The sequence below is a fragment of the Mus caroli genome, unplaced genomic scaffold, assembly GCF_978045245.1.
Source record: "Mus caroli unplaced genomic scaffold, Mus_caroli_1 scaffold_1, whole genome shotgun sequence".
Classification (NCBI taxonomy): domain Eukaryota; kingdom Metazoa; phylum Chordata; class Mammalia; order Rodentia; family Muridae; genus Mus; species Mus caroli.
This window is the reverse complement of record NW_028227256.1, coordinates 161,608,135-161,633,164: the sequence shown is the minus strand read 5'-3', so window position 1 is coordinate 161,633,164 and position 25,030 is coordinate 161,608,135. Positions and strand designations below refer to the sequence as shown.

The window sequence follows — 25,030 nt, the reverse complement described above, 5'->3', positions numbered from 1 at the left end:
ACAAGAAATAATTGTAACCATTATACCAAATATACTCTTTATTATTGGTAATTGCATATTGTACCAATGATGACATAAGTGCATTTTCTGACACTCAGATGTCAGCTTGTTCAATTCATCTCATCAATAATAATCACTTTTCTCAAATATCACATGTACCTATTAATTGGCAGAAATTTCACACGACTACATACATTCAAAATTGTGTTTTGAACACAGGTGATAGAATAGGGTCATAAGGAAAACAATGTTCTAGGTTTATAGTGCAGTAGTAACTTGTTTTCTTGGATGTAGCTGTAGGCCTGAATATATATAAAGTTCAATTTAAGTCAGTTGAGTTCATAAGCCCTGTGAATTTAAACTGTGACTTCCCTTTGAAAAACTAGTTGCTAAGATATGTCTCAGTTCGTCTTCCCCTTCTATGCAAGATGTCTGGAGCCTTAGTTTTCCTTAACTGGCTCCAAAAGCATGTTGAAAGGTATTATGGCTCTCAGCATTTACAAACTTATTAGGAAATTCATGTTTATTTCCTTAATGATGTTTTTAAAGACTACTCATGGGAGTTGTTGGACAAGACAGTGTTTATCATGGGGGCCGCTGCACGGTGCGACTCTCCCTGTCTGCCACACACAGGTCAGGGCACGGAGAGTACTTAGCACGCTCAGGTTGTTATTCATACAAGTGGGGGCTGCCCTCCTCCTGACCCTATGACTAGTGTCTCCTACATTATTTTTAGAATGAGTATTATGCATTACTTGTTTCATGGTTTCCTTGTTTTCCAGCCTCACACAAAGAGAGCCCGTCAGACATTGCCCTTTGAAGAAGAATACAGATCAATATTTAAAGCTGCAGCAAGGGCTTTGGAGACAACTGAGTTTTTACTCAAACACTCTCTTGCTCCAGCATGGCTGCTGCCAGAACTGGAGGCACTGCAAGAAAGGATCGAGAAGCTAAAATGCTGTGTGCTTACAGGGTAAAATATGAATGGACTGTGTATCGGACAGAACTGGGCTGACTCTTCAGATGCCTGCCTGGGTGTTTTGTAAATTATGTTTGTATATTTTCATAGCACATAAAAGAGCTTTTGTAAATGTGAAAATAATCTTTATTTGACATAAAGAACAAGATGGGAGATGAGGGTGGGTATTTCTCATTGAGAGCTTTGGTCCAGTGTAATACAGATGAAGCAGTAACTGCTCAGGTCTGAAGGAGAGGGACAGACTGTAAACAGACAAACTGCCTAAGGAGCCTTAGCAGTCTGAAGTTATAATTTACAGCTAGGTTTGTTTGTTTTCTTTTTCCACTAAGTTATTTCATAATAGAATTTACTCTTTTACTTTTAAAGAAATGGCACAAAATTAAGCTTACCAGCTTGAATTTTTTATTTCTTCCAGAATTGTCCTGGAAAAAAGCACTTCTTTAGCTATTTGCTTTGTATGAAAACTGGCCTCAGTCAAGTGCACACAGCACTTTCTCCTGGAATCTGGCACTGAAGCCTTTTGCCACCAGGACTTAGTCAGCAACCTGAGGTTGGTCTCTGCTTGAGTTGGCACAGACTGCAAAAAAAGAGCTCCTGGTGTGGGGAACACAAGCTGCTTTGGGGTTTTGCATCCATGCAGCTTGCTTTGAGGTATTAATTCTTTGAGAATTCTTCCTGAAGCTTTTCATTATTGTCACCAGTTGTTATCTTCCCAGGCTAGCTCTTCTCCTTCCCAGCCTTCTGCCTCTCCCTGTAACAGAACACACCGACACTAGCTGTCTGCGGCAAATTGTATACACATCTGAAAAGCCAAGCATTTAAAATGACCCAGAGAGAACGCCTATGATAAGAAACGATAAAGCTGTTACCAAAAGTTAAAAGCAAGCTGATGTTAAAAGCCACACCCATTGGAAAGTAAGTGTGCAATACAGTGAAATCTTTCCCCACATCGAGGAGTTACTCACTTAGCAGGTGGACCCAGGTGTGGCCAAGGACAGTTATACACAAGGCACAAAACAGAAGATATAAAATGGGTTTGTATCTTTAAAAGACATTTATTTAATTTGATGTGCATGCATATATCTATGCCCCACTTGTGTCTGGTGCCTGTACAGGTCGGAGGGATTGAATCTCCTGGAACTGGAGTTAACAGACCATTTCATGTGACACATCCTGAGAAAGCCAGCAATCAAACCCAGGCCTCCAGAATAGGAGGCAGTTTGATTTTTTTTTAAAGTCTGAACCATGAACACTGCGGATGATAGCATTGTGTCATGTTAACAGGTTGGGCATGCCTGAAGGACTAGTTCCTTTTTTGCAGCACTCTGAAATCATTTCCTAGGAACTGGTTGTATTATTTCTGGGTTTACTTTGAACATTTTTAGTCAGCTGTGTACTCTGTTCTTTCGTTGATAAAAATGCTTGTTTATTGCTAGCTAGGACTTGTGAGAGAAACCCTGACACTAGCACGTTTATTACAAAGCAAGAACTCACCTCGGTCATTTCTGTTGCAGCAAACTTTGAGGAAAACTGCATCACTGATGAGACATTATCCTTGTCAGGGACCATCACGTCTGTCCTTAGTTCAGGCAGAATAAGAAAAGTCCCTGAAGGCTTAATGTCTGGGATCATATCTGCAAACCAGTCCAGCTCTGGATCTTGTACTGGCTTCTTTTTTACTTGAATGGTAAACTCTTCTCCCAAACCAAGTTCTGATCGAGCCTTCAGGGGTCTTTCCTGTGACACTTGGGGTGGCTTGACTTCCTCATGCTGTCTATGACTGGTCTTTGAGGAAGGACTGGATTGCAAAGGCTTTGACTCTTCAGTGAGAGGAACCAAAGCTGCAGAGGTTGTCTGTCCTCCTGAGGCAACAGGCACGGGAGCAGAGGCTGTAGCTGTTGTGTTTATTTCAGTGCCAAAGCTAGACTCACAATCATCCCAGGTCAACTCCTCTGCGTTCAGATTTGTGTGCTGGGACTCTGCTACATCACAGGGTTCTCGGGGCCATGTGTGAATACTGGCAGGCTGGTGCTCAGGCTCCTCAGGCTCACTCCAGTCAGGCCACTCCTCAGGCTTATTAGAACCTGCGGGGAAGCTTCCATTGTCCTCTGAAGTGTTTTTCACATCTGAGAGTCCATTCATAGGGAATTTAATGGTGTGAGAAAACTGATCACCTATGGGTATATGCCAGAATTAGTCTCATGAAATCTTAAGAGCAAGCAATAAGTAGGTCTAAGTGGAAATATCCATGAACACTAGCAAAAGTTAGGCAGTGGAACATAAAGATGCCAAATAAATTCTCCAAATCCACGTGGCACTTAACTCAAAGGCACACCATGTCACAATTAACGGATCTTTAGATCACTGACTAAATGTCCAAACACCCATTGGCATCCGTCTTTTAAATACAGATCAACACAGAATCAGTCTTATCCTTTGGTAGTGATTACACCTAGAAATGTGTGCTCAAGTAAGTTGTTGTTTGTTTGTTTGTTATTTACTGGGGTTGGCAGGGAGGGGATCTGGGTGCGTACATACGCAAAGGACAGAGTGCAGTTGGTTCTACTTTTTCATTGAACGTGGGTTGCTAGCCTTTCGCCACAAGAGCTTTTACCTCCCGAGCCATCTGACCAGCCCATTTGACTGTTTCGAGACTCATCTTTAACTGTGTGTGCGTACATGTGGGTGAAGTGCCCACAGACGTCAGAGGACTGGGTGCCCTGGAGCTGGAGTTAGTTAGAGGCCAGTGCTGGGGACCAAAATTGTGTCCCCTGCAAGAGTAATTCGTTCTTTTAACTAACTGCTGAACCATCTATCTGTCTGGCCCACAAATAAGTTTAAAACAGATTTTCTCAAATGTCATCAGGTATTGAGGGATCTAGGTTTACTCCAGTTTCCCATCCTAGTTAACATTTTTGGCTATATGTCTTTATTAACATCTTATAGAACTCTTCACTTTTGGTATATTATGATGCAGAAGGCATCAGAATACCAAGGTATCTGATACAAAAATGAATTCAAGTAATGTTAACTTGCCATGTGGGAGGAGTAGATCTATAACCAACTGTTTGGAGAGGTCAGACAAGAAAGCAAGTCCAAAGTGTACTTGGTTTTCAAACTTGAAGCTTCATCTTCTCAGGAATAGCTCAAAGCAAGGGGAACAGAGTTGAAAGTCTTACCTGTCTGTAAGAGAGCACTGTGATATTCTTCCTGTGTGTGCTGCCCGCTGCTGCTGGGCACGTTGCCAGACAACCATTTAGGGGATACCTTAGAGGAGGGGTTCTCCAAGACTTCTGAGACCCGACTCTGCTGGCTGCAGACAACATGCATGGGAGAACCTGAAGGAAGAGGAGTGTGCTTACATCTAGCACATGATTGGTGAGCAACAGTCAAGGGAAATGGGTGCATGTAGCACAGATAAAAGAACATCATTAAATATTTGATGAAAAAAAACATTATTAAGTGGGCTTCCTGTCTCCTGAGGTTAAAGACAGGTTCCGTCGCCACTTGGTGATGGGACAGAACTATGAAGCAATGCATAGATAAAATTTCAGTCCTTAAAATTGTTCTGGTAGCAATGTAAGACCATGATTCTAATTTCCTTTTAAGAATAAAAGGCTAATAAGAGTACAAGCCCAAAATAATGACTTAGCACCACTAAACTATACACTGAAAATAACTTTTCTGTTGAGGTATTTGACAGTGAGTGAGGAAAGCAGGCTTAACAGTTACCAGGAAACTTACACTTAAGATTAGATGTCAATCAGAAAGATTTCTAATAACAGCTGAATATTTCCCCTACTTTAAAGCTAGGGTAAGTAAGGGGAGTCAAGTGTCACTCTAAGGCTTCAGCTCTCTAGAGCACCTGTCCCTCTTCTTCACTCACCCTCAGCGCTCAGCGTCTGGCACTACAATCCAAGGAACTGCATTAGAGACCCAGGATTTTGTAATGAAATCATGGTCCTATTCAAGGTCATACAAAGTAGCAAAAAGGCTAATTTTGTTAATACAAAACAAAGAAAGATTTCCTGAAGTACTCAAAAATATCTTTTATCCAGTAGTCTAACAAAGTAACTTAAGCATCTAGTGTTAAAAAAACAAGTCTTTAGTCCCTACTAAAATTCAAATATATCCTCTAACCTACATTAAAGTCTGCTTCTGAGACTCTGCTATGGGAGTGGGACCACACATATAAAGATGCATGTGTAAGTATTCTAACAATACTAGTACATACTGACTAAAAATCCAGCAGCACAAACAGCAGCCATCACTAACTCACTGAATTGGATTCAGTGAACTATGAGGCAGGTAGAAAAGTGAGGTAGCGTTTATGCGATGACGTGGAAACACATCTTTAATATACAATACATGAAAATAATAAATTTGTACATAGCATCATTAAAATAATCGTATGTAAACAGTTATCTGTCTCATGGGTTTGCAAAAAAGGATTCTCACTTAAGCCATTAAAGGTTACTCTGTACCCACTATGAGTTTGAAAAGAGAAATTCAACTTTTTTCTCATGCTTTTTGTCTATTAACTTCAACATAAACCTGTATTATTATATAATACTAAAACCTAATAAAATAATTTTTAGTCTTACCTTCAGGGGAAAGGTCACTAGTTTTGGTGAAGCTTGGAGCAGTGCGCTTAAAGATCTTGGTTCGTTCTCCTCCCACAACCACTTCTGGTCCAAGTAAAGACACCAGCACTGCCAGGCTACGGAGAGTAATTGCCACAATGGAATTGCTGGTATCACGAAGGCCCAGTAGTACCTAGGAGCAAAATTGGGGATGAGGGTAGACAACCATTACCTCTTGCCTGCAGTCATAAAGCTTGTTCAAATGAACGACATTTAATTTCTAAGGTTGGTGGCTCTCCAACCTTCTAAGGGAGGAAAACAATATCCATCCCTCCCAGTCCAGCTTGGATTGCTACTTAAGAAAACAAAACACCAGGACTGGCAAGCCAGCTCAGTGGCTAAAGGCTCTTGCTTTGAATCCTGACGACCATGAAGATCCCCCCACATGGTGGAAAGAGAACTGACTCCCATGGGTTGTCCTTCTCCACACATGAGCTGTGGAAGGTATGTATGCACATAAATGAAGGCACATACATACAAATATATGTATTTTTTAAGATAGAGCCCTGATGAAATACACTGGAAACTAAAAACTCCCAACTGCTACAAATGACAATTTTACATATAAATATTCATACTTTCTTCATTATGGAACATTAACAGCGCAGGAGCAACACTGCTCTGCAGAGCACACTCAGATCATTCTAGGGACTGACAAGCTATGTTGCTGGTCTAAACTCTATAATTCTTTATGCATACTCAGATGGGAGGAGCCCACCAGAGCTTTGTATATATTTAACATGCACCCACTGGCTGAGTTAATTATGGTCTCCCACTAGTCATCTAGCTGCAAATTCAAGGAACTATCCAGTTTGCTTAAAATAAGGACAGGAAACCTTACTTATGGCAAGTTATGGGACATCCAGTCATGTAACACCAAAACAATGAGGAGCTTGTGTTCAGAGTAAAGGTAAGACAGAGTGAAAGAAACCAAGCCCAGCAGCCTTAAGCCAGGCTAGGTAGTCTGACAGCCTTTTAGTACACTATAATATTTAGTTACTATTCTTTTGTGTTTAGCTGGCTTTATGTGGATTTTAGTTATATGCAACCAAAAGCACCTTAAACAAGGAAAACCATGGATAAGATAGTGGAGCAGGTTTTGTTCTATGTTAGAAGGGAAAGTGGATTAGCAGGGCCTGAGTACCTGGCTCCTAATATTATCTAGAATATTGCTTTGACATAGTTTTACAAGTCATTCTCAGTATAACTGGACCAATTAATCATGGACTTGTGGCTAATTCTCATTTATGTAAGATCAAGGTATTCTAATAAGACCTGGTGACAGTCCAGTGGTAACTTAGCAGCCACTTCCTGGACGTAAAGCTTTAAACCAGAGCCTGCTTCTATCATTTAATATACTACTCACAGACAGTCCACCTAAGCCCAATCTGTTCTCAGCACCTTTTTCTACAGTGAGAAAGCCAGTTGGAGCATCCTCTCCCCCCACTTTGTCTTCTCTTAATTGAGCTAATCAACAGATTTTGCCCTGTCTTCCACACGGCTACTTTATGGCACACAAAATTTGACTCAGTTACCCTATAACTACAGTTACCAAAGAATAGCTACTGAAGTTAGTAGTTGTTTACTTTAACAACTTATTAATAATTCAGTTTTCTAAATTATGACAGTTGGTTGTCTTTCACATGCTGAGCACCCAACTCAGTCTCTGGACTCAGCCTGTAGCACCTGTTTCAGTTAGAGCACCGCATTTCTCTGCTAAATTGACATCATGCAGGCTAACACTCATTCCTGCGTATCTAAGCGCAAAGAGCCAGCTCCCCAATGACCTGCTTCTACAACATTGTCAGCCCACACTGCAGTAACCGAGGTAAGTGACTTAGTGGGGTAGGAGAAGAACCTAGACTATCCTCGAGAGTGATGAGAAAAACTTGGGTATCCTGAGGTCCCTGCGAAGTCTAGCCTATCAGCTATTCAAGGTATCATGAAGTCAGCCTGAGGCCCTGAGGACTGAAGCTTTAGCTAACATCATAGGAAGTGCCAAAAGTCTTAAACTGTTAATACAAAGACTCATGAGAGTTAAGGAACTGTTTGGCATCCTAAGGTGTCACCTAAAGGAACCATCTGTCATTTACATGTTCCTTGAATACATAGGTGAAGTCAGTAAGGTGACATACACCTGAAATCCTAGCAGTTTGAAGCCAGCCTCTGCTATACACTAAGACCATGATCTCACCCCACTTCCCCTGATCCCCAAAAACCAGTCCTAGAGCAAACGCTCCATGAAAATGAGTGTGGACTGCTGATACAGCTGCTCAACAAGAGATACTAAGTACTGCTGCTGGGAGCATCAAGGCTTATAACATGCAGGCCCTTAGAAGTGGTTGCATCTGACTATGCCTTGATTTTACACTTTAGTTCTTCAGAATTTCACATAAATTTCTGTTGTTTTGATTCATGCCTCTGTGATAATTTTATATAGCATAAAAAATGAATGCAAGCCTGGAACCTCTGGGTGAGTGAATACTAGCGCTCCCTATGGCAGACAAACAGGTTGGAAGTCACTGACAATAAATCTCTATGGCAAAAACCATAATGTAATTATGGACAATCATATGTTATGTTCACAAAGCATCCCAGAAATGCTAGTGAATGGCCATGACTTCACTTAGGCCTGTTTTTGTCTTCTCATTCATTTACCTCCAAGAATTAGCACACAGAATCCTAACTGTTCACAGACTGAGACACGACTGAAAGTACCACCTGAGCCCTTCACACTCTAGTAACCCTGGATCTCACCCGCTGTCTGAGTCTTTGTGAGTTACTATCTGACAACCTCCCCTGTCCTTCCCTGCAGTGGCAGCACCCGTGCTCAGGCTCCTCAGCCTGCTCTGACAAAGGTCTGACACACTCCCACTGCCAACTTGGCTCTGACCTGTGGCAAGATGACTTTCTTTAGCTGTTCCTGAGTGAAGTGCTCCACGTAGGCCTCGATGTGGGACAGTAGCACCATCCGCACATGCTCCTCATGCACCTCGAACAGCTGGAGAAGCACTGGGATCACTCGGGACTGGAACAGCGCTGGCGAGAGCAGGCAAGGAGTTTCTCCTGGTGCATTCTCTACCCCAAATCAGAGGTACAGACACAAGAGTCATTCCGTGAACAGAGTGAGTCCAGAACTTTATACATGTTTTATGTATTTGTCTAAATTTTAAGCTGCAATCTTAAGGTGTTTCTGCTGTGGGTTCAATAACGTCAAGGCTTTTCCATCTCAAGCGTTCTCTACATCCTGCTCCTTTCCTGCTTAGTGAGTCTGGCACAAGGCAGATCTTTAATGAGTGCTGAGGTGATTCATGGCTTCTCCCTCTAAAATCCACAGTGGGAGGATGGAAAGCTATAAGGAACAATCATTACTAAAATAAAAATATTCAATCCAGAGATAAAATGCAATTCGAAATTGAAGTAACTACCCATAATATCGGCAGGAGCGACATAATCTACGAAAATCAACCCTGCAAGGCAGGAGAGGTGGCTCACTAGTTAAGAGCCCTGTACTGACTGCAGAGGACCCAGGTTCAGGTCCAGTTCTCATAGTGGCTCTACCATCCCTAACTCTTAGTTGCAGGGGATTTAGTGCCCTCCTGTGACTTCCATGGAAACTAGACATGCATGTAGGGCACATGCATACATGAAAGTATAACACTCATGCGCATAAAATTAAGTCTTTCCTTACATTTTTTTTTTAAGAAAATGAATTCTCAAAGTAGGATCCAACCTAACTCTAAATTCTTTAGTATATTAATAACAATACATTCTCTAACCCAATGTGTTACCATCTAAAGACAAACTTTCAAAGCAACTGCATCATTTCACATTCAGGAAAAAACAAAAATACGAAGATGGAAGATGTGCCATATTTACCTGTGGGTTTTGGTACCTGAGTTAAAGCTAAAATATTAGGGAGGAGTTACTGCTCTGTGCTTTAGAGCCAAACATTAACTTTAGGATACCCCTACCCAAGAAAATGGATTAATAATTGCCAAACTCCTTAATAACTAGTAACACTAGGGAAAAAACTCACCTTTTTTAGGACCAAGTAGATAGGGAAGAAAACTCCTAACAGCTACTGGCTCTGCAAACACCAGCTGGTTAAGCAGAAGAGGCACCAATCTTGAAGCTATTAATTCTTCTGACAGGCAGCTCACTCGGTCCAGCAGAAACCTGAGGACAAATGAGGCAGCGATGGCATTAGCCTCCCACCTGGTGATGCTCCCTGCTTGCTTTCTCCCTCTGGCTCTCCCATAGCCTTGCCGATGCGGTCAACACCGGAGCTGATGGTGTTTGTTGTGCATCTGCTTCCTCTCTTCCTTGCTATTTGTTTTTTTGCTCTAACATCCTCTCCCTCTCCCGCCCACTGGCTCAGTCTCCAGCCTTACTGTAACTCCAAGTGTTCCTTTCCCTGGCCTAGTTCTACCATGTCTATCTCACCTCTCTCCGGATCTCCTCCATCATCGCTCTTACATCAGCCCCTCTCTGGCTACAGAACTACGATGTACTAACCAAGCCAAGCTTCATGAGATCTAACTCTGCCCCCACAAACACAGTGATCAGCACAGAGACTTCTAGCCATTTCAGTTCCATTCACTCTCTCTGTGGCTTCAAGGCAAGAAGCAGCTCACTGTCTACAAATCCCATCAATAGCCTGCCTGTCATACAGGGACCACTTACCTTTGCTCTGAAGGCTGCTGGCCAGCAGGGATCAGGTGCTGCCATCTGGTACACAAATCCCAGTGGGTCTCACCTTGGGGCACTCACTCTGCTGTTTCTCTGTCTAGAAGAGCTATTCTCTCTCCACTCCAAGCAAAGCAAAGCTGGCACATCTTTCTGTTTAAGTTACTAGTGTAAATGCGTCTGCATTACTAGGACAGTGAGTCCTAGTATGACACACGTAGGGAGGCCACGGTAGAAAGTATGACACACGTAGGGAGGTCCAATAACCACTGGGAAGTCAGAAGTCTAACTCAGCCCGACAGCGCTCACATGGTGACATAGGTTTAACTCAAGGGAGGGAATTTAAGAGTTTTTTTTCTGAACTTACTTGAAAAATTCAGTCTTTTCATCTTCACTCTTTAATGTCAAGCTTTTCAAGAAATTCACAACTTCTAGAAAATCATTTCTAAATGTGAGGAAAAAGCAGGACAACAAGGTAAAAGGCATGTTAAGTGTTGAAGCCATCATTACAGACCAGACCAGGACTTGCAATGAAGAAACGTTCTCTATGTACGCCATACACGCCATACGACAGATTCAAAGTGCTTATGAGAGAAACAAAAAGCAAGCCTAGAGGAGCCTACCGTAAGAGGATATAATAGAGGAGCCTACCGTAAGAGGACATAATGGAGGAGCCTACTGTCAGAGGATATAATGGAGGGCACTTGCTGATGTCCTTAGGCTTCAGCAGTGACCACACCTTTCCAATGTTCTCACTGTCACAGGACACTGATTAAGTGGACTACCCTGGGAGAAGTGGCACTATCAAAGAAGCTGCTGATCCCCAAGTCCCCTGTGGTGAAGTGAAAACATCAAAGAGGATCTAGGAAATGGAACTTTTATAGAAGTCACCAATGTTTTCTCATTTTTCTAACTTTTGGACCTCGGCAAGGCCAGTTTCTGAAGAGTCTACAGATAGTCCCAAACCTGTAAACTATTCTGTTCCAAGACAGCATGGCTCCCATCCTACCACATCCCTACCATACCATCCTACCATATCCCTACCTTATCATCCTACCATATCCTACCATACCGTCCTAGCATATCCTACCATATTGCCCAGCACTTAAGCACACAGCTTGGCATGCACAGATACTGCCTTCATTTTCACGCTGACACCTACATGTGATTCTTGAACAATTCATTATTAAGGCCCTGTCTTCCATGATTTCCTCCACATAAAAATTCGTGTTACTTTTAACTTTGCCAAAACTTAATTTTCATTAGCCTGGTGTTGACCAGTAGTTTTACTGAAAACAGTCTAAACACATACCTTTCTATGGTGGAAAAATTAAAAGACAGGGGAAATACACCAGAAACTCAAGAGACCACTTTGTACGACGTGAGCCCTTTTTCTGCGTTTGTTGAGGTGATTTGTGTCATGTGCTGCTTGAGGGCGATGCTTGAAATGCTTAGCATACCAGTAATATGTGCTCCAGTGAACTTTTTGCATTTATGATTTAATACCACATCTTTATGTCTGTTTACATTTCTCATGCAAATGGTAGGGTATGTGGACTATAAATGTATGTGCTCATAATCGTAAACGTCTCATAAGAGACCAGTTGTTTACCTTTCATGGCCCTAAGCGATAAACAGACCACCTACATTTATTTTATGTGTCCACCACATCCTTTTCCTCCTTTGGTATTTCTAGGCTGTACCATTTGTCGCAGAGTTTCAATTTTTTTAAGTCTAAAAAACAAAGAACCTTTAAAGACTCCTGTCCAATCGAAGTGGACCTGTGTATCCCAAAGAGGCGGAACTAATGCACAAGCGCTTTAACCTAACAGAAGCAACTGCCTCAGGGAGGGAGCTGGCCTGCTCCACCCTGCTGCTTCCGGCAGTTTGCTCCTTGTGCCACACAGGGATGTCTGATGTGGCCTGGAATGCTCTTTGATGATTTTCTTTCCTCTGCACGATTACACAGTTCTTAAAGAACTTGAGTTACGCGTAGTGGTAACAATTTACTATAATGAATTATCTTTATAGAGACTATGATAGCATGAGAAATAAAGTATTTCTAAAAATCATCTACAAATACAAGAAAATAATAATAGTAATTGTTGACAGACTTATAAACACAAATATATACAATTGTATTTGCCAATTTAAGAAATGGAGGAGGGAACCTGCTATATTGGGAAAAGTCCAAAACATTTTCTCAGAAACATAAATGCCAACTGTACTTGTGGTGACTACAGGCACTAACTTAGTAACACCCCACCACATGGTGCCTCTCTAGTGGCCTCATCTTCCTTGGGGAGGCTGTAGCCTTCCTTCTGTTCTGATCCCTTCCAAGCTCTAAGTACAAACACATAAAGATACTTTGTTTAAGAAACATGGGTTAGCTTTGTTAATAAAACTCACAAACATGGAACTAACCTGGGCACAAGCTCTGTGGTTACAGAAATAAAAAACGTAATTAAAACTAACCTTGAGGTTCAAAACCATCTGTGAACCCGGGGTGTTTATTCTGTGCCCTTCCCTCTGACCAACGCCTATACACTGAGACTAAGGGAACCGTCTACTGCCAGACGAAACACAAACCTGCCCCCTCTCAACAAGACAGATTCAGAGAACATACACCCATAATGCAGTGGCAGCATAAGGCGGGGCCATGCTTATCAACTTTATCTACGTTCTCAATTAGCTTCCAGCTGAAAACTATTTGACACAGACTAGTTTCTTTATAATCAAAATTCCTACGGAATCTGGATATAATTCCTTCATGACAGCTAAGAAGTTTTCAAACTTTCTGTGATAAAAACCTGAAAGGCAAACCAATCTCTCTCTCCTTCTCTCTTTCCCTCTCTGTAGCGTGTCACATGATGCCCTCACCTGAAGAAATCATGGGACAGTAAGGTGCTGAGTGCTGGCCGACACTCGGGCGTGGGGTTCAGCAGAGCTGAGTGCAGGGTCTGTAGGAAGCTGGAGAGAACGTCCGCTGAAACTGAAATCCAGAGCTACAGTTAGTTCCAGGCCTTCTCCCTCTTTTCGGACCTCTCTAGCTGGAGACTGATGAGAGCAAAAACCAACCTGAAAAAGCCCAAGCAAACAGAGCCCTGGCTGTTGCTGCATGACTTCTGCTCGTTCAGGCCAGACGCCTTGGAAGGTCTCCAAAGCTGTCTTGTCGGCACAGCCCGCACTACCCCAGGGGCCTTCCTTCTCCATGCTCCCATTTCCTGATTGTTAACACACCTCTGATCCAAAAGGATGGCTCAAAAGGTGGAAGGCTGGAAGGGTCTTTTTGGGTAGGCTCTTCAAGAGAGTTGACTGAATGTCTGTATTTTCAATTCATCTTCACATTTGCCACCATCATAGGTGTGATGGAGAGTAGTTAGTTCAAAAATCCAAAACCAACAAGGCCTTAGAACTCTAGGGCTTAATTCGCATTTAGGAGGGACGGTTCAGGTTGACAGCAACCAGGCACGTCTAACACCAGACAATGCACATACAGGTAAAAGCTATATTGATACTGTAGGAGGGAAGTGTCAGCAGAATGAGAGGCAACTAAAGGATCGAAAGTGCAGCCACCACAGTAACTGACACAGGTGCAGTTATGTCCTAGAGGCCATCCCAGGAGACTGACACAGGCTGCCCAGCATGCAACTAGAGGAGACTGAAGGGAGTAGAGAACTGTCTTTAAGTAGCCTGGCCTTAAAAGGGCACGTAACAAAAAACACTAAGTAAATTATAATAGGAAAAATTAATGGCTTTGAAAGCATAAAGAAACTTTGGGCCTGATTTTAAAATTAATTTAATAAAAACACTACCACTCAGGCCAGCAGAGCTCAGTTACTGGGGCCTGTCTTCACAGCGAGACAGCTCAGTAACAAAGCCAGGAGATAACCACTTACAGCAGGGACAACCCTGGGCAAAGGGCTTCCTACTTGAAGTTCTTTTCTGTTGTTCATACTTCTGCTGCTGCTGTCTAAATAGCTGTGTGGTAGGCAGCCGCTTTCCCTCTGTACTGAAGCCTGCAGTCCTTGGATCCCCATGCAGAGCGAGCAGGTCAGGAATGCCTCTGCACCTTAGTCTGTGCATGCAGCAGCTCCACTCCAACTCACCCTGCTCATTGAAGATGGGGAGCAAGCTGTCCACCAAGGCTCCAAAGGCATAGGCATCCCGGGCGTGGCCGTGGGGCTCGGGAAGGGCTGAAAACTCTGGAGACTGAATGCGTTAAAGACTATTAGAACAAGAGGCCCTGCTTTATAAGCTGTCTCCAACATTCCCCCTTGTTTGCATTTATTATTCTCAAACCTAACTTCATGGCTTTAACCACACTCCACAGGCTTTAGGAATTATTAGTTCAAAGTGTATGAAAAATAGGTGTGCACTGTATGCCAATGAAATTGCAGGTCTCTCTCCAAAATGGAGACCTGGAACTACTAGTTGATGGACTTATCAAAGACTTAAACATATCTGTATATGAACAAAAAGAAAAAAATCATAATACATATCTGTGGCTTTCTGAAATGTGTTGACCATAGCTCAGAATAAAATATATTATATATAGTCTAATATGCACACATAGGTATATGCTATACATGTATTATATTATGTATATATATTATATATATAAATAATACATAGGCTAATATACATACATATGTATATATGTACACGATGAAAACAAAGGTCATAAAACAATGTTTTTCCTTATAATCTGCCATGCCCAGTGCTACTTTCTTGTTTTCAACTTTTTCAAAGTCTATGTGTATAAAACAGACTTGGCTGAGCCTGAGATTTTAAACCTTAAGTTCCTAGCTGGGCCTGCATTTCCTGTAGAATATTAACAATCTGGAGGTTGGCACATATTTTAGGACTTGTAAGGGCAATGCTTCTTAAATTAAGTACTAAATGGTCTTTCCTCACCATGACAGTAACAAGCACTCTGCCACATGTCACACAATCCCAGCTAGAGACAAACGGGACGGATGAGGTTACTGCTCCCCAATAATTACAGCCTACAGGAAAGCAGCAATGGTGTCTTGTGAAATAAACACCATCTCTGGCCACACTGGGACATCTCCATCTTGATACAAACAAAACTGTAAGATGTTCCTTAACTGGGATAGTAAAATTAACCTCGGGCATTTTCAATGTCAGAGGCATCATGAGGCATGTATAGTTTATAATGTAGTGAGGAATGGACAGAGGAAATGGGAAGGGTTGCACTTTTTAGGTCTTTGTAGGGTTGTACTCCGTTGCACCCAGAGCCTGACCTGCAGCTGCACTAAGAGGCCTTTACTTACCATCTCCTCAGGAGGAATGGATGCTGGGTCTCTTACTGACTGGATACTCCTGAGAAACTAGACAGAAAAGACAATTCAAAATAACTCATATGCATACTTGGTAAATTAATCTCTTAGCTCAATCTATAAAAGTAACAGCAGTAGAATCGGAGCCATAAATGAAACCTTTCAATCGAAGCTACACATTTAGTATAAAAAGTTAAAACCTTCCTGATTCATTGTGAATATGCTCCCAGCACAGCACAAGGCTGAGGGAAAGAATAAACGTCAGCTCCTCTTCCCATCAGAGGGCCTGAGAGACACCTTTGCTGTCAGAGGCTCCTGAGCTATTCATTTTCCCACACAGATAATAATGACTAAAAGATGCTGTGGTCAGACGTGGCACATGCCTGTAGTGCTCACTAGGAAGCAAGCTGAAGGAGGACGGTTACTTGAGCCTGTAAGTTCAAGACCAGCCTGGACAACACAGGGAGATCCTGTTTTTAAAAAGCAAGCAAGCTAACTGTTCATCACAGAACAAAAATTTATTATACAACTTACCACTAAATCATGGGAATCTTAAGTTTTGCTGTCAAGTCATAAAATCTGAGGCTCCTGTGGGTTGTGCAGATAGCTACACCAGGGACTAGGTCCACCTATTCTCCTAGTCAAGATTACTTCTGAAGAGCTTACATGCCAAACGGCATTTAGCATGCGGAAAATGGAAAACGCAGTGAATGCAGTAGCTCTCCTGTCCCCAGGCAGTGCTCAGAGCCAGAGAGAAGCTGACAATTCTAATAAACTGCTGAGTGCCAGCCACAGAAGCCTAGTAGGAGAGATTAATCCTTTCAGAGTGGGAAGGGTTCAGAGACAGGACTTAGGCTCCACTTGACATGCGTTTCCATTTTCTAGGGGACAATGGTAAAGAAGAAGCCAGTACAGCAGAGAGCCGCATCAGGAAAGAGGGGAGCCTCAGAGCTGCTCCACATAGGCAGCGGCTCGGGAACTGAGGGTGCTAAACAGAGCTGAGGTAGCATGGGCAGGCCTGTGAGGGGCACTGCGCATGTGCCATGGCAAAGCATTTATGCTATGAACTGCATGCTAATTAGATCTGAGGTGAGTTCAGAGGAGAAAGTGCAGCAGACAGAAGTAATAAGAGAATACAGAACTGGCAGCAACAGACTGGAGTACCAGTTCATGCACGTGTCCATTACTAAGCCTGAGTGTAGAAATATCCCAGAAGACAGACTGAGCCAATACATCCCAGAGAGGCCAGTTAAGAGCGCTTCCTCATCTTCCAGACCCCAAGCACCCACGTAAGGTGACTCATAACTGCCTGACTCCAGCTGCAGGGGATCTGACAACACTCTTCTAGCCTCCCTAGGCACCTGCCCAGATGTAGAATGAATACACACACACACATACACAAACACTCTCGATCTCTCTCTCTCTCTCTATATATATATATATGTATATATATACATATATATATATATGTATATATATACATATATACATATATATATATATGTATATATATACACCTTTTTAAAGAGACAGTGAGTCAACACTTTCACAGAGACATTAAAAAGGGAGTAGCTTTTTCTTTTAAAAAGAGTACAAATAGTGAAAGATAATAAACTAGAGAATAGTGCAGCTTGTGCACTAGGAGGGAAATGTATAGACTTGTCAGACAAAATTATAGAAGTACCGTGATAGCAACAACTCAGCCCACAATTCCAATAGAACACAGTGTACTGACACAGCACCTTAGACATTGTTCAATGAATACCTCTGGTCTCATAATAGACAGGTACTATTCCAGGTAGAGAAATAAAAATAAGGCACTCAACTGCTGGAATGGAAGAGAGACCCATGGAGCTGATCTCAGTAGTAAGCATAAGCCATGTGCGGCACAAGTACTTAGAAGGAACTGAGAGGCAGGCAACTGGCTTACATGTCGTAGTAGACGGCTACCTCTCAGCCTTACATTCCTGACCGACTAAATGAGAAGGGAATACATGAACCTCATACTTCTTTGAGGATTAACTATTGCAATTTAACTTTCTGAACTCGGGCATTAACAAACAGTTCACATCTTCAAGTCTAAAATCATGGTAGCCATGCAGAAAAGGACCCAGGGAAGAACCCCATGCCAAGTCACCACCACCTCTCCATGAGGAAGGGAGCTGCACCTGGCTCACCTCTGGCGTGGCCTGAGGAACTTGGCAAACAGTCTCCATGCCTCCAAGCTTCCAGTGTCCATCCTCACTCACAAAAACAGACGATAGGCAGACATTGTTGTGTGTCAAATGTCCCTGGGGGGGGGGGAGATAAAAACAGAACAGGAAGAAGATTGGCACCCCAATAGTTGAAGGTTTTAAACAATTAAATACTAGTTACCGTAGACAGAGCAATGTGATCCTGGCACCTGCAGCAAAGCAAATGGAGCAGTGCTTAAAAGAAAGGCAGACAATAGGGAGCTCCGAATAGCAGGCAGGTCAAAGAAGACATGGAAGCCAATGTATAGATGCTGTCAGTCCCGTGTCTCAGGAGCCACACATGTCCTTAAATACACACAAGTCTTCAAAGCCTGGACGACTTGCTTCCAATACCTTACACAAAAAGACGATACCACGCTCTCTCCTAAAGTCCCTCTGGCCTAGATTCTACCAGGCACCCAGATCCACTTCAATGGAAAGCTTGCTAGTCAGGAGGCAATAACAAAAAACCGTCAGAAGAGAAAGATGGAATGATAAGAACCTCCAGAAATTTCCCACAGACCACAGAACAATCAAGTCTAAAATCATAAAGCAAACCATAGTACAGCCAAGTAAGTATGAAGATGGGAGAGAACGGGCACAGGTGACTAGCTATGTTTCCTTTTCAAACCAGGAATCATTCAGTAAATGAAAAGTACACTAACTATGCTACTCACATGATCCAATGGGTTTGCAATTTTATACAGAAAACTCTCAAAGTATGTATGAGATGTGTCCATTCAGGAGAATGAGAGAGAATAGACATACAAACATGTGCTTGATATGCAGTGGAATGATCCACTGAGTACCCCGCGGTTGCCTCTAGAAGAAGAGTCAGACCCAGGGATGGGACCTATCTAACCTGCTCCTCTCATCTTGTTGCTTTTCTATTATATACATTAGAGTTATCCTCCCCAATGAAGCATTACTAATAATTCTAGTTGCCACGCAAATGTCAATAGACTTTGAAATTCTAAGAAATTCTAAATTGCACATGATATTTGGAAAGCCAATCTCCCATTGTAGAAACAGCTTTAAGATATTAAGATGAGCCTGGCACTAGTGTGTATAACAGTGACTGCTAAAGACCTAATGCTTCAGATGTAAGCACCAGAAAACAACAGCTCAGAAACACTGACAACAAACTAAGTAAAGAGAAGCAGGACCAACCCCAGAAATCACCAGAGCCAAGCACAAAAGTTGCACGACCTTGTTATAGGCTGTCTCTCCACGGGATTCACCCACTCAAATGCAAATACCGTTTCTTCCTAAGGAATGGTTATTTCTTCCTTTGAAAGCTAAAATGGAGTAGAACTTCTGAAAACAAGCAGGAACTTTGGTTTATAGCAACATTACTGCCAAAGCTTTCTCCTAACAAATATTGGCTGTAGCTGTCGTTAGACAAAGGCTTACCTAAAACAAGAAGTATATGACAGCTAGCTGAAATAAAATTATGTAAGGAACTGCTCAGGGACAGAGAACTAGTTGCTGGTCCCACAAACTATCTGTGACATCTCTTGTTCCTTCCACTTGCTTTCTGTTCCTCTCAGTGTTACCCAAGTGCCACCACCCAGATGGTGGCCTCAGTCCCCATCAATGAAGGGAGACACATCACTCACTCTGTCATGAAGGAAGATAAGAGCCAGCAGTATGTCATAGATTCCGGCACAGACTTCTGCAGGAGACAGGGTTTCCAAGGCCACTTCCAGAGGCTGCACTCTCTCAGTGACGAGGTGAATGCCACCTGCTTCCACAGTACAGGATAAAAATCTTAGCAAGCAAGGGTGACGCAGTGTCTTTAAGTGCTTTAAAACACAAATAGAAGAGTTGGTGACGTTAATGACTCAAACCAGATTAATTACAGCTTCACACACACTGTGATGAAAGCCACGCTTTCCCCGAGGGTCTGTTCAACCTCCCTATGTTCCCCCAGACTTCAAGAAGAACAAGAGATGGTCTACACCTACTGACTTTTCTAAAGGAGCTCACAGAGATACAGACCATGATTCAATCACAGCAGCCATCAGTTAACACTGAAAACTTCCTGTTCCTACTACAGTAAACACTGAAGAATTCATTCATGCACTCAACTATCGTTTTCTCTCTAGAAACTTTTTGAAGATGTGATTTAGATAATATGCAAAATAGGTTATCCAAGGAACTACCAAGACATGGCCTTGCTTTAAAAAAAAAATTGGCTAATTTACTGAATACTATTACAAGATGGGATCATATGTTTTATGTGGATTTTTTGTTTGTTTGTTTGTTTGTTTGTTTGATGTGTGTATGCTGAGGATAGATCGTGTGCTTAATCATGTCAGCTCAGGTCATTTTCTTCTAAGCTGTCAATATCCCCTGACATGGAACCAAATAGCAAACTGACTGCACTAATAATCTCAACCAAATGCAGCAGTGACCAGGGGCCAAGGACTTTCTTAGTGGAGCCAAAATGGAGCCCCCCACCCCAAGTCAATGATCCTGTAAGGTCTCTCATCAAGATCCAGAGGCAGGATAGACATTCTTAGAGTAGCCATGTGAAATCACCTGCCTACCTTTCTCGTGATTAAAAACCATTACACTGAGTTCTGTGAGGGTCTTTGGCTATAGTGAAAGTATGCTGGAGACAGGACAACTGTTTTTATAACACCAAGTCATAAACTACTTCTGCATGTGGCTGTAACAAAGATGCTATGAAGACAACCGTGGCACAGTACCTTGGCAGCCTTGTTAACCTTGTCTTCATTTTCTCGCTTATATACAAACACTGAAGCACATTTCCCATCTTGCAGTATGGCGGGATAAACAGCAAGTCCAGATTGTAAGGTAAAAGGAGACTCCCTCAGTGTGTAGCTCTTTAAAGCGCTGTTCTCTGATCCCATCCCTGTTGCCGTGAGGCAGTTCTGCAGCTCCTCCTCAAATCCAAACAGCTCTACAAACAAAGAAGAAAACGAACTGAGACATTAAATCTCGCTCTGCAATATTAGCCAGGCTGGCTAATCCAGGTTTCCCCAATGTGACCACTAACAGGTACCCACTCACTCCTGCAGTGCCCACACCTGCATCTGAGACTACAAATGGGCAACGAACAGCAAGTTATCAGGAATGCGTGTTAATTAACAATTAACAACTTCAGAGAAACTGTATTTTACCAGTCATGTGTAGTTCCTTCCCCAAACCCAGTCATACACAAATATCTATAAAGGTTTATAAACTTTTTCAGTTAAAGGTAAGTAGCCTTTAGATAAATACAAATGCCATAATTATGACACAAATCTCTCAACTTTAATTTTCCTTGTACTTGGAAGAAAAGCCACAGATATAATCTATGTAATGCTGCTAAAATCCATGCCTATCACTGAATTTAAAATGTGTATAGATGCATACACGTTACTATCGGGAGAATGAGAACGTATAAGGGTGAGAAGCTATAGAATATTGGCTTTTTCAAAATCTTGGAAGATTATCAAATGCACTGAGCTCAGTTTGTCTCTTAAGACCCACTGTGATAGGCCAAACTGCAGAGAACAGGAGACTGCAGCGCTTAGTCCCAACACATAGACCTGGAGCACAATTTCTGCACTTAAGGCTCTGGGATCAGCTTGCAAAAGCCAGAGGAACAGGAGGAACACAGCAGTTTGTTGTGAGACTCTATTTCCTAGGAAAAGTAAGAGACTTTTCTTTTTCTAGTAAAGTCAGAGATTTAGACCATCTTGTTAACACGGTCGCCTAAGTAAGACCCAAACAACAAGGACACCAATGGGCAAGCTAACTTGAAAGAGTGAAATCTCACACAACCTCCTCCATAGCCGAAGAACTACAGGGACCCAGGGGATGCTGAGAATCAGAGACGTTTTCCTCCAGAGGGAAGGGCTCCCAGCTGGTTAGTCAATACCATGTGCTCAACATTAAGATCACGCTTGCTTGCTTGCACACACACACACACAGCAAGATGTACTTCTGTATTTAGGAGCACACATACATGCAACAAGACAAAGAGACGATGAATTTGAGAGAACAATGGCAAGGAGGATGCATGGGAAGGGCTGGAGGGACGACAGAGAAAGGGGGGGGGGAATGATATGATTAAGTGTAATTCCAAAAAAACCAATCATATAAAAAAGGAATGACAATTATAAGGACCAGCCACGTTTTACCGGGACAAGAGACAAGCAATGCATGCAAGCAGAGAAAGAAGCTCTGATCATGGATGCGGTGGTCCCTGGGCGGCGAGGCCCTTCTTCCTGCCTCCTGGCCAAAGAGCAGTCGAGTCACAGCCGGATCTTTAGTATCCACAACCAGAATGAAGGGGCGGACCATTGTCTCCTCTACGGATCTGATGTTTTTCTTTATCACTAGTAACACTTCTGAAGCTGGGGTCACCAGGAGGTGGAGCTGGGACCCCATGGAAGCAAACACGTGGTAGGCACCAAGGAAGTGAGTGGTCAGCGAGATAATGGTAGGCACAGGCTGGGGGAATGGCTGCTTTATAGAGACACACAGGCATCCTCCATCTCGGCCCTGCCTCGCACCTGCAGGACGAGCAGCTGGCTTCCAATCCAGTTTTTCCACTGCCTCACTGACTAAGCCTCTTTCTTGGAGCTTGCGGCTTCCCTGGTGTGGCTTGAGTGGGCCTACACTCCCTGAGACCAACGGACACTTCTACTCTGACCCCCGCTTCAAACACCAGTGAGAACAGAGGTATGAGTTAGGGAAGGGTTCATTTGAAAAGTATGTGGACCTAGCCTGCATTCTTGGTTCACTCCAAAATAAAAGTTTTCAAAATTAAACAATAAAGGAAAAACACAGCGGGTGGGTATCTTCTTGGCAGAAAAACCAGATTACTTTCGTTAGTCCTGTAGGGATACTGCGGCCACTAAGATTCATGCGCCACGCTGGCAAAAGGTAGGGGCAATGGGCATTTATCTCACTTATTTCCAATAGCAGGCCAAATCCTTGTTGGAATATTGGCCCTTAGATTATCTATTAACCCTAACTCAATGTTATAAATACGAACATAATACCTTTAGATTTGCAAAAATACTAGGAAGCTACCAAAACCAGTCATTTTTCACAGTGATAAGTTGCCTATTACCCTAAGGAAGAGCACCTTTTAAAAGGCAAGGCTCAGTTTCTACCGAAGCGAATAGGGTGCTCTGTACAGAGCTCTGCGCCCAGCACAGCAGGGAAAGGGCGCCGAGGACTGGATTTGAGAACACAGAAGGCGGTCACTCTGGTTCTCCCCAGGCCTGTATCTAAGAGGCAGGACCGCTGGTACCAGCAGTGCTTTACAACACTCAGGACAGAGCTGAAAGGAGCTTATGGAAATGCACTAAGGCACACTCCCAACTCCCCGTATTTTTTCTTGGTTTGGGAAGTAAGAGGGGAACTATGAAATAGTGCCAGGTAGCTTTGAAAGAAACACGAAGGTAGAAAAGGATATTCTAATATGGCACGGGCATTTTTACTGACTTATACTTTCTATAATGAAACGTCGAGTTGACAGTCTAGGATGTGACGATACACTTTAATCTATCTATGTCCTTCCATCCTTTTCATTTCTTTGGCTTCAGGCGAAGCTTCTGAAGGGTCCATCTGTGGTTTGGGAGCAGCACCTTGCCTAGGTATTCAACCACATACCACGTGTCCTCTGGGGAAAGTATGTCCCTTAGTTCTCCTGACAGTAGAGACTCTCTTCGGTTCTAGTTCCCTTCTCTTCAAAGAGCCAAAGGTTATGACTTCCCCGAGAGTCCTAAGGATATGTACTCGTTGGCACTTAGATCCTGGGTGACAAATCTTACTAGCGGCCCTGTCTCGGCCACGTATGTTCCCTGTCAGGAACTCAACCGCATTGTGCTAGCTGACAAGCAAAACATGTAGTCTCTGTGGACTAAAAGTACTCCGAGGTGTGACATCAGCTCAGAGCACACACATGTCCCCCAACCCAGCAGCAGCAGCGATCCCAGAACTCAGCAAAAGCGACCTTGGGAGATGTTGTGGTCTTTATTCTACACGTGAAGCCCGGGGGCTGAGTGTGGACGCTCGTCGGGGACCCTGCACCGCGCGGCCTTCCCGCTGGACCCCAGGCCCGGCCTCTCGGCCCTCCACCGGCCTCGGCCGGCGGGGCTCACCCGAGACGCCGGGCACAGGGGCACCCCGAACTCCCCGGGGCAGCGCTCAACCGGCCGCTTCGGCTCGCTTCCCGCCCCGCCGTCCAGGCCGCACGGCTCCCGGTTACCTGCGGGCGGCGGGAGGAGGCTGGCGGCTCCGCTCCCTCTTGGCCCGCGGCTGGCTCCGACGCTCAGACCCCGGCTCCTCCACCCACAGTCAACCCCGAGGACCCGGCTCCGGCGGCTCTCCGAGGGCCCGGAAGCGGCTCAACAGCCGGGCCTTCAGTTCCTCCGACACCACCACCGAGGCGCGAACCCGGAACCGAGCTAGAGCGGCCGCACAGGTGCTGCGAGGGCGCGGGACCGGGGTAGGTGTGGGCGCCAGGGGAGCCCGCGCCGCACGCCTGCTCCCGGCAGCCGGCTCTGGCGACAGGGAAGCCTCTCTGCGTGTGTCTTCAGCCCGACTGCAGGGGCATCCCGGTTTTCATGTTTGGGTTTTTAACCGGCCGCTTTTGAGTTCATTTCCGCCCGAATCCAAAATGGCCACCTCTGGCTTCAGACAAGTAAGGGGGCGGGGAGGAGGAGGAGAGGAGTTTGGGGCTGAGCCAGAACTTTTCCGGTTGTGACTGCCCCTCAGCATCCTGGCCACCAGGATTGGCCTGCTGTCGGAGAAGATTTTTTTAAATTTATTTTTATTTTTTAACTACTGGTGAAGTCAGAAATCATGACGACTCACGCTTGAGACTTTAATTAAGGCTTATGGTTTCAGATGGAAAACCTGGAATTATAATTCAGCGAAAAAGTACAATTAGAAGGAGTGTCACTCAAGACCGGAGAGGACCGGACAGGAGGGAAGAAAGTGAAGAGGAGAAAAGGGGAAGGGAGGAGAGGGGAAATAAGGATGAGAGGAGGGGAAAGGGGTGTGGGAAAGGAACGGAGGAAGAGAAGCCTACACCTGTGATAGAATTACCAGCTCCAATATCCGCTGACTTCTCGTTCTCCTCGCAAGTTCACCTGCGGTACAATAGCCGAAGACTAAATGATCAGCCCATTTGCGTGTGGGAGGTCGCAGCCT

General features: G+C 43.7%; 2 protein-coding genes across 4 annotated transcripts in view; one reads left to right on the top strand and one right to left on the bottom strand.

Annotated features, from left to right (window-relative positions):
- Firrm (FIGNL1 interacting regulator of recombination and mitosis) overlaps positions 1 to 1,215 on the top strand; it is a 44,240-nt gene extending 43,025 nt beyond the window's left edge. For both annotated transcript variants that reach the window (XM_021158161.3, XM_085842549.1), the window contains one exon: positions 783 to 1,215. In XM_021158161.3, coding sequence (XP_021013820.1) covers positions 783 to 977 — 195 coding nt within the window. In that variant the 3' untranslated portion in view covers positions 978 to 1,215. The remainder of the gene's footprint in view (positions 1 to 782) is intronic.
- On the bottom strand, positions 21 to 24,477 carry Scyl3 (SCY1 like pseudokinase 3). 2 transcript variants are annotated; one of them, XM_021158149.2, is made up of 14 exons: positions 24,084 to 24,477; positions 20,563 to 20,777; positions 19,468 to 19,653; positions 17,792 to 17,905; positions 15,609 to 15,665; positions 14,421 to 14,523; positions 13,192 to 13,303; positions 10,679 to 10,756; positions 9,662 to 9,801; positions 8,516 to 8,700; positions 5,584 to 5,755; positions 4,159 to 4,317; positions 2,474 to 3,153; positions 21 to 1,730 (listed from the first exon to the last, which is right to left on the bottom strand). In XM_021158149.2, exons 2-14 carry the CDS (start codon positions 20,725 to 20,727, stop codon positions 1,674 to 1,676), a joined length of 2,208 nt encoding a protein of 735 aa, XP_021013808.1. In that variant the 5' UTR covers positions 20,728 to 20,777; positions 24,084 to 24,477; the 3' UTR covers positions 21 to 1,673. The 2 variants fall into 2 exon arrangements, with proteins under 2 accessions (XP_021013808.1, XP_085698679.1); XM_085842553.1 differs by lacking the exon at positions 24,084 to 24,477 and having other exon boundaries at positions 19,468 to 19,592; positions 20,563 to 20,689.
- Between the last annotated feature and the right edge of the window lie 553 nt (positions 24,478 to 25,030).